Source organism: Mauremys mutica, chromosome 2 (genome assembly GCF_020497125.1).
Source record: "Mauremys mutica isolate MM-2020 ecotype Southern chromosome 2, ASM2049712v1, whole genome shotgun sequence".
Classification (NCBI taxonomy): domain Eukaryota; kingdom Metazoa; phylum Chordata; order Testudines; family Geoemydidae; genus Mauremys; species Mauremys mutica.
This window is the reverse complement of record NC_059073.1, coordinates 291,723,843-291,733,444: the sequence shown is the minus strand read 5'-3', so window position 1 is coordinate 291,733,444 and position 9,602 is coordinate 291,723,843. Positions and strand designations below refer to the sequence as shown.

General features: G+C 45.1%; 1 protein-coding gene across 2 annotated transcripts in view; it reads right to left on the bottom strand.

The window, feature by feature from the left end:
• Positions 1-4,379: 4,379 nt before the first annotated feature.
• KLHL18 (kelch like family member 18) overlaps positions 4,380-9,602 on the bottom strand; it is a 42,487-nt gene continuing 37,264 nt past the window's right edge. For both annotated transcript variants that reach the window (XM_045007400.1, XM_045007401.1), the window contains exon 10: positions 4,380-7,833. In XM_045007400.1, coding sequence (XP_044863335.1) covers positions 7,447-7,833 — 387 coding nt within the window. In that variant the 3' untranslated portion in view covers positions 4,380-7,446. The remainder of the gene's footprint in view (positions 7,834-9,602) is intronic.

The window sequence follows — 9,602 nt, the reverse complement described above, 5'->3', positions numbered from 1 at the left end:
AGGAAGGCTAGGTAGTGGCTGCAGGTGGGACTCATCCTGCTAGGTCTGGCAGACACTCAGAAGAAAGGATTGGGCAGTGGTGGAGGGGGAGATGCTAGGCTAAGACATTGCTGAACCCAGAGGAGGGAGATTGCATACTGAAGACCATTTTGTGGACCCTGTTTATACCTTGGAAGAGCAAGAGGCCTTAGACACTTCATTTCTCCTTTGGGAATGGGCGACTTGCACTGCTGGGAAACAAAAGCCCCCCTCCAATACCGCGCAAGAGATGGAACCTGAAACACCTCTGCTACAGGCAGAATGCACGGTATGTGTCTGTACTTCACTAATGGTGTCAGAGCTGACACTGCCAGCCACATGCTCTCATGCCTGTTGAAAGCTGAAGCTGGAGAACTAAGCTGACTCAGTTATTTGCAGTAGCTCAAGGCAGCTGGCGTGGATAGATAAGAACATAAAAGATTTGTCAAATCAGGTCAGATCAATAGCCAATCAAGCCCAGTATCCCACCTCCTGCTGCAGCCATTAAAATTTAGACATAAAATGCTTTGATCAGGGTCAATCGTCGCCAAAAACAGAGCCCTCGGTCACCCATCTAGTCCCATCATTTTAGCAGTTAATATTCACCCAACCTTCAATAGCTCAAGAAACCCTAATCAGATCATGTGTACGAAAAGGAAGAGTCAAAAGGCCTGGCTTAAGTCTTCTGTCCTGCCGCATGGACGTACACCCAGGTGAGCTTGTGTTGGCAAGGATCAAGAACGTCAGAGGACAGGTGGCATTTACTATCCTTTCCAAGAGTTGTTACAACTGGACACAGTTATCACATTAACAGCTCTCCCAACGTCTTTGAAGCAAACCCCTTCCCACCAGCTACTCTGAGACCTGGAGCAAAATATGCATTAGCTTGGCTGAATTCATAATCTTGATGCCTGTCAGCTGTGATACTAACCAACCATGACAGGTTTTAGATTAATCCAATAAAGAAAAATCAAAGAGCCAGATTCTCAAATACTGGTTATCAGATAACAGTGAAAAAGGCCCCGCTGTCTTATACAAGTAGCCTTGCATAAATACTTCTGTGGAATTGTTGTGCATGAGTGTGAGAGAAACTGACATGCAAGTTTCAAGGTTGAGGCTACTTCTTATCTGCTGGTAGGCAGTAAACAGGATAATAAATTAGAAAGTGGGACAGAATGGCAATTACCCAATGAAGTTACAGTTGTGCCTGTGTGTACCTTGTTAACCAATTAGCAACTGCTTGATTGCTTGGCCTTAATTGTATATAAGAGCATGCTGGAGAGAAATAAATGACTTTGCTTTCAATCATATTGATTGTTGAGCTTTGTTCACGCACGCCTGCGCTGCAACATACTTCCATATGCTTTTCTGCATTGTAACAGTCCTTCAGTTATCAAACACATCCGACTGCCAAAGAGGAAGCAAAAAGCATTTTGTAAAACAGAAGGCAAGTACATCCCACCGTTGCATGCCACTTGGATTAAGAAGTGGACTACGCCAGCAGGAAATCATGAGGTCTTGCGAGCCGTGCTTTAGAACTCCCCACAACCCAGCTGTCTGGGCATTGCTTTGGGGAGGTACCACAATTGTAAGAAGTGTGCTAAAAGCCTAGAGAAAAGGCTCAGCAAGATCTGTAACACTGTTATGCCACGTCAGGCTCTAGGAAGAGCCTAGTCAAAAAATTTGAGTGGCCCGAATGTCTCCAACCCATCGGAAGCTTAGAGTTGATTTAGCAACTTCATCCCTCCCAGGTTGTCACAGGCACACCCCATCCATATGGCTTTTTAGTTGTTTGGATAACTGATTAGAATATTAAATTTGTAAATACTATTCGTTTTCCATTAGTAACCTATCAGCGAGAGACCTAACTCTGCACTCTTCCATGCTAGCTAGTGGGCCAACAACCTCCTAATCACCATATTTGGGTATATATGGGCATATATACTCTTCTACCAGCTCCTCCACCTTTGGACAGCTCACACCCTGACCATGGACACGGAGGTTGTGAGAGAAGTAAGGAACGGAGCTCAAGGAATCCGAGAATGTGCAGCAGTTCCAGTATGCTCGGAGCCAGATTCTCAGCTGGTGTAAGTGCCCCCTGCTCTACAGATTTCAATGCTTTGATCAATGACTCTTCTACATGTTTTTGGATAGAGCGGTGACCAGACAGGCTACCTACCAGTTAGGATTGACAAGTTCAGGGCTGTGCATTTCCCTTGCAGCAGTTGGTGCTATCCCAGACACCAGGCCAGAGGGACAGCACTCCTTCCACAGCTTTGGGGGCTAGGGAGACCCTCAATTGTAGAAGGCCAAGAAACAAACGTGAACTCAAGTCTTGGCGAGAAGAGGAAGAGCTGATTTTCAAGGACTTCGCTTTACAGATGTACTATTGTGATTTCATTCTGCTGTGGATTTGGGATCTTAAAACCAGGCTGTTTCCCCTTCCTCGCCCCTTGTAACAGTGACCCGAAAAAGGAAGCAGTATGATCTAGTGGCTAGGGCACTGCACTGGGAGTCAGGAGACCTGGGGTCTGTTCTTGGCTCTGACACGGACTGGCTGTGTGACCTTGTGGACTCTGTGCCTCAGTTAACCCTCTCACCATTTAGACTGGAAACTCTCTGAGGCAGAGACTATCTTTTACCAGACACCTGTCCAGCACCCAGCACAGGGGGCCCTGATCTGGGCTGTTAACTGTAATACAAATACATTGTAAGGAGAGGATGCTGCCCACTTTGTGGGGAATTAGGTTATAAGATATTAAAACTGCTGGGTGCACACTGCATAACCTGTGTCCGAAGAGGTGGGAATGCAGGCAGCCAGAGACTCCCAGCAACATTCCCACCCAATCCTCCAAAGTGATCTTTTTGCTACCGCTTGTTGGTTCAGCTAGCCAGGAAGTGAACTTGAATATGAGTCCTTAACTGTCCCTAAATCACAGTTGTAGTGGATGAGGATTCCTGCAACACTATGGCATTAAAGACATGACTAAAGATGTGTTTGGAATACTTACTATCCAGATCTCTCCTGGTCTAGCTAACCCTCAGAACTGCTCTGAACACGGTTAGGAATCTGTTCTCTGCAAACAGGCATAAGATTGACTCGGAAAAAAGCACAAAGCTACCCTAATTAGCAAACAGGCTGCTGGAGTAACCATTAGCCCACCAGCTGTTTATGGGCATGAAACAGGCTTTGGTCAAGCAATTCCCAGTCCACTAGAACAGGGGTCCCCAACGTGGGGCATCTAAATGTGCCCGCGTCCTGGCTGGCGGTGGAGCATCCGCCGAAATGCCGCTGAATTTGTGCGGCGTTTTGGCGGCGATGCCTCTCGATGACGTCACTTGTCTGTGGCAAGTGGCATCATCGAGAGGCATCACCGCTGAAACGCTGCAGAAATTGGGCGGCATTTCGGTAGATGCTCCACCACCGTCATGGTCCTTCGTCTGGTGCCTGCCAGACAAAAAGGTTGGGGACCACTGCACTAGAACCAGGTATCTCATCATTGGCATGCCAATCTCCCTGCCAAGTGAACTCATGGAATGACCATTATGCGAGGCACTCAAGGCAAGGCTAACGGAGATGGTTTGAGAAAGTATGAGAACTATCCCAAAGTGATTCGAGATTAGCCAAAACACAAGGAGTCTAATTCCTCTAGGACTCCCTTGTTCGGTATAGCTAATTCATTCCTGACAAGGCACATTCATTTACTCATTATGGTACAAGCAGATCTACCCCAAGTAGGTCCAGTGGAACTCTAGAACTGCACCTACCAATCATTCTGTATATAGGGTGGCAGTGAAGTTCATCCTTACTCAAAGAAAAAGAGTCACAAGGGTAAATGCAGTTTTGAAGGAGTTCTCCTTCTCCAATCCCCTTGGGTAACTTTTGATGGGCCTGCAGGATATTTACATACTCAGTGATGCAAATACATTCTCGCTGAGGGGAAAAAATTGGGATGATGGATTAATATATAGGCAGGGGGCAAACGATCCTCTCCCCTAGGAGAGCAACCCCATGACGATCACCACGGTTGCTCTATGGAAGTGGGCACCAAATGACTCGACAGCTGCTGAGCCTTGCTGTGTCAATGCAACGTCCCTGCTAAGACAGACACAGAACCTCCGGTATTAATAGACAGGGTCCATGGGCCCCTAAAGAAATCTGCACACTCAGACCCCTGATAGTGAGGCTTGGCTGAGAGTGGAAAACACAAGTTGGGAAGATGAATGGGACTGAAAGAAATTGCTGATTCCTTCCTTGCCACACACTTTACTTTCAAACGCAAATAAACCGAAAATCCCCCCTCCCCCAGCCACACACACTCACGCCTTCCCCAAGATACACAGTTTAAAAGCCTTGCAGCTAGTGGCAAACAACAATTTTATTTTTCTACCATCTTTCAGTTCATGGCCCGAAAACCACCTTAGCCTTGATGCCAATGTTTTAAAAAAAAAGTCTTAGCAGCATAGAAATGCCAAACGAATGTTTATCCTCAAGCATGATCCATTGGTTGGTAAATGTATACAAACAGGAAGTAGATATTGATCCCTAGACAAACCACCCACATTTAGAACCACACATGCTCATATTATACATCTACAATATACATGGTACCTGAAAACAGAGACATCCACATCCACACCCAAAGAAAAAAAAATCCAAGCAGCATTGAGGTTTTTCATATGAACAAAAAAAAACAACAAAAACCCCACGACGACGCGCAGAAATTCAGACTCAGGATCCTGTTTGAAGAGATGCAGAGCATGCTCAGCTCCCACTGAGTGACCAAAATTAGGGTGCTCCAGGTCTCACAGGATCTGGCCCTTGCAGAGGAAGGTTTGAACACAAAAAGGAATGGACTTGTATTTATCATTTCCCCGTGTCCCTTTGCGTCAACGGAAGAGCTTAGTGTTTGAATACAGCGTCCTTCCCTTCCCAGCTGCTCGCCCCATCAGAAGCCTGTGTTGGCACTCTCACAGACCAGGGCTTCACTAACGGAGCATACAGGAGGAAGGAGGCTGAGAAGGAAGCCCTAGATTAATGACAGACCATATTCATGCAAGTGAAATACCGAAGAGCTAATAAATACATTTCACATCATTTTATAATATTATCCCCGAGTTCAAAGGCGTCTCTCCTAGGCCATGCTGTCCTTCCCTCGTCCTGTTGCGTCTAGATATTGCATACCACACAGGCTGTCAGTGTCATGCGTTACTGCAACCCCTCTGTGACGGAAGTTAACGCAGAGGGCTGGCTTCACGCCTGGACTGACTAAAGCGCTCATAGACCTACTTGGATTTTGAAAATGTTGTTGCTTCTTGATTTAGCACAAAAGGTTTCAAAGAATTGTCCCCCTCTCAGACGTGAGAGAACTCTGACGACTTGTCCACAACCATACCATGTGCTGGCCACTCACATTGACCTCAATCAAATAATAGTGGGATGATCTGCTTCCAAAAAAGTGGCAAAGTTTGTAACCTTGAGGCATTTAAAAAAAAAAATCATTGTAAAGCCAGATCTCGGTGCCTGAAGTAGCTACACAGGCAGCAATGTAGGACAACACTCAGACTTGGACCCAGCCATCCACTCTTCAGGTCTACAAAGGTTAACAGGCAACATAAAGGCATCTGACACGTCTCCAGGGCACAGGTGCAGGCGCGGAGACTCCAAAGCATCTTCGTCAGGTGGTACGTGCCACCGCAGCTGCAGTAAGAACACAAGGATCCATGTGTCCTTCCATTTGCAATCGTTACAGAAGAGGAGAGACAGGGATATTAAAAAGGCAAAGAACCAAGGAAGAAGGGGTAGAGAACGCCTTATCTTCTGCCAGTATAGGGCTGCATGATAGGAAAACAATAGTGGGGAATATATGGGCACGGACTCCTGGGGAAAAACCGGACTGACTGCTTGGTCGCTAATAGTCTTTCACATTCATCTCTCCTTTAAGTGAAGGATGTTCACAATTTCACACTTTTGCAATGGTCATTGTTTGGCTGGAAAAAAATGGCTGCATGGCTAGGTTAACAGAGCATCAACCAAGCGTGCTGTAAAGATCTTTCCAGTGTAGCTAAACAGAAAAAGCTAGACACTGATTTAACAAAACCTTCGGCTGTGCTGAAAGTTTGTGCATGTGCGATTTTCCTGGGGCCCAAGTTATGTCCCTTGCACAAAGCCTTATTGTCTGTACCTATGCATTATTTCTCTGTGAAGGCACAGTCTGTATTTGAGCTTTCTTAAGTGAATGACAGCTGTCAAACAGACCAACAATAGACGTAAGAGCTCAGAACACAGCGGGCCAAGTGCGTATTTCAAAACCCACACAACATTTTTGTGAAATCAAAAACATCTGAATGCACAGCAAGAACCTTCCAAAACAAAGCACATGTGAGGTGCTACATTTTCATCTTTGCGCAAAAGATCAAAAGGACAGATGTTGACCATACTGCAATCGAGCTGTTTCTAATATATATCTTGGAAACCAATGCCTACGTTTTGTGAAAGGAAAAAAGCTTTAAAACAGATTTAATTTAAAAAAAAGATATCTGTATAATTAACATTTTGGCAATTTTCCTATTTAAATATAATTTGCTGCTAGTGTCATTTATATTCAATTTTTTTCTCAGCAGTCTTTTAGTACTGTTAGATGTTTAAATCTATTTTTTTGGAGAATTTGAAAGGGGAAAACATTTGTCATCCTCTCAATGGTTACATCCAATTTTCCTGATCCAGCAGAATAAAGTAAATTACATTCAAAAGACGTAAATGAAACACGCTGGTCATAGGGATAGATCCTCCGAAATTAAGGAAGCTACACATCTCCAAGGATTACCCCACTCATGGGCTTCTAAGAACCAATATTGGTGAGAAAGCCCCTCCTGTGTTTTGTAAGCGTGGGTAAAATCCAGCGTGCCTCGGAACGAACAGAATGAACAGGACTGTTTGCAATATTCAAGCTCCTGCAGTTAATAATAAACTGAATTGTGGCATTAGGGTCTTTTGCCCTGAACATACTGCATACATACTCACTCCCACTGATCTGGCCAATATTAATTTATACAGGGTCAAACCAACATACAGACTCCCCCACTGCTTCCCAACAGCATAACCAGAAGTAGACCACATCTGGATCAATGCAGTACCTGAAGCAAAGGCTAGAAGAAGGAAGCATCTGCCTAGCCTTAGATCCATATAATGACCAAAGTGTGGGGGAAGGGAAGGGAGTAGGTTACACGCGCATGATCTGAACGGTGAATTATTCATCTGTTGTGGAGCCTCAACCCAAAAAATCACCAGGCGACTTTCTTTTGAACCGTTTGTGTTCACGAATGACACTTGAGCACTTAATGTACCTCTTGATATATCACATCATAAAACCCTCACTAAACCTCTCCAGGGATTGTTGCTTGAAGACGGCCACCAATGCTTCCTTCTCAGATGGTGAGAAGCGGTATGCACCCCACACCAACCCCTCCTTCATGACACACCATAGGGGCCATGAACGTCCAGCGGTTGGTTTCTGGGTCGTACATCTCCACTGAGCTCAGGTTGGACTGTCCGTCATAGCCACCCACACAATACAGGCGGCCACAGTTGGCTACCAGGGAGACGCGGCTCCGTCGGGTGTTCATCGGGACGATCAGGTACCACTGATCTGCCATGGAGCTGTACACCTCAGCGATGCTGAGGAAGCCAGACCCATCGTAGCCGCCACAGACGAACATCTTGCTGCCCAGGGAGGCGGCTCCATGCCGACAACGCTTGTTTAGCATGCTTGCGACGGGGTGCCACGTGGCTGTGTGATGGTTGTAGTACTCCACCTGCAGTTAAGAGAGTGTCGACACATTGAGTAGGTTCTGGCATTAGTACCCCTGCATTGTGCGTTGCATACGGACAAGAAATGATACCTGCCCTTGAGCCCAGGTAAGTATATGTCACTAAGATAATTACAGGCAGAATAGGAAATTTTTATCATGACTTCATAGATTTAGAGTTTAAGGCAGAAAGGGACCATCAATTCATCTAGTCTGGTCCCCTGTTTAACACAGGCCACTAAATTATACCCAGTTATACCTGTATAAAGCCCAATAACTTGCACTTGGCTAAAGCATCTTCCAGAAAGGCAGCCAGTCTTTGTTTGGAGATATGGTGGTGGTGATTCCACCACCTCCCTCAGTAGGTGGCACCAATGGTTAATCACCCTCAGTTTTAAAATAGCATGTCTAATTTCTAATGTGAACTTGTCTGGCTTCAGCTTTCAGCCATTCTTGCTAACCTTTCGCATGGCTTGTAGAGGCATAGAATCATAGAGCTGGAACAGGAAATCAAATCCAACCTCGACATGCTAGAGGCAGGACCGAGTAAACCTAGACCATCCCTGACAGGTGTTTGCCTAACCTCTTTCTTAAAAAACTCCAATGATAGGGATGGGACTCTATTCCAGTGCCTAAGTATCCTTATAGTTGGAAAGTTTTCCTAATATGTAACCTAAATCTTCCTTGCCGCAGATTAAGCCCATTACTTCTTGTTCTCCATGTTCACCAAAAGCAGGACAATTGATTACCGTCCTCTTTATAATGGCCCTTAACGTATCTGAGGACTTATGAGAAGACCCTCCCCCCCAACACACACACAGTCTCCTTTTCACAAGAAGAAACATGCCCAGTGTTATTTAATCTTTCCTCATAACCTTACATCAGGTTTTTGAAACCTTTTATCAGTTTTGTTGCTCTCCTCTGGACTCTCTCATTTGTCCACATCTTTCTTAAAGTGTGGTGCCTAAAACTGGACAATACTCCAACTGAGGCCTCACCAGCACTGATTAGACTGGGAAAATCACTTCCGGTGTCTTATATACGACACTTCTATTAATGCTGTCCAGAATCATATTTGCCTTTTTTGCAACTCGGTCACATTGTTGGCTCCTATTCAATTTGTAATCCCCTATAGCCCCCAGCTCCTTTTCTGCACTACAACTGCCTAGCCAGTTAGTCCCCATTTTGTAATAGTGCATTTGATTTTTCCTTCCTAAGTATATTACTTTGCACTTGTCTTTACTGAGCTACATCGTGTTGTTTTCAGACAATTTACCAGTTTATTAAGGTGATTTTGAATTCTAATCTTGTCCTCCAAAGTGCTTGCACTCCCTCCCAGCTTGGTGCCATCGGCAAATTTTATAAGCATGCTTCCTACTCCATTATCCAAGTCATAAAACAAATATGGAATAGTACCAGACCCAGGACAGACCCCTGCTGTCTAGATATGTCCTCCCAGACTGACAGTGAACATTCATAATTACTCTTTGAGTATAGTTTTTCAACCAGTTGTGCACTCCCACCTTATAATAATTTTATCTAGACTTGTACAAGGAAAACTTGGATCTCAAAATGGTTTTTCAACAAGAAAATAAGGTCGTCAGAATGTATCTGTGGTAGATCTGGAGTGCATGGTCAGTCACCTCTCTTCTTGAACAGCAGCAATAGACCTAACTGGTGGAGCTCAAGGAGGAATATGGCAAGGTTGTGGTCCAGGCAGGCCGATATGTTAGCCCAGATTCAGCTTTTGGGTGTCCCAGGCTGACAGACAATAG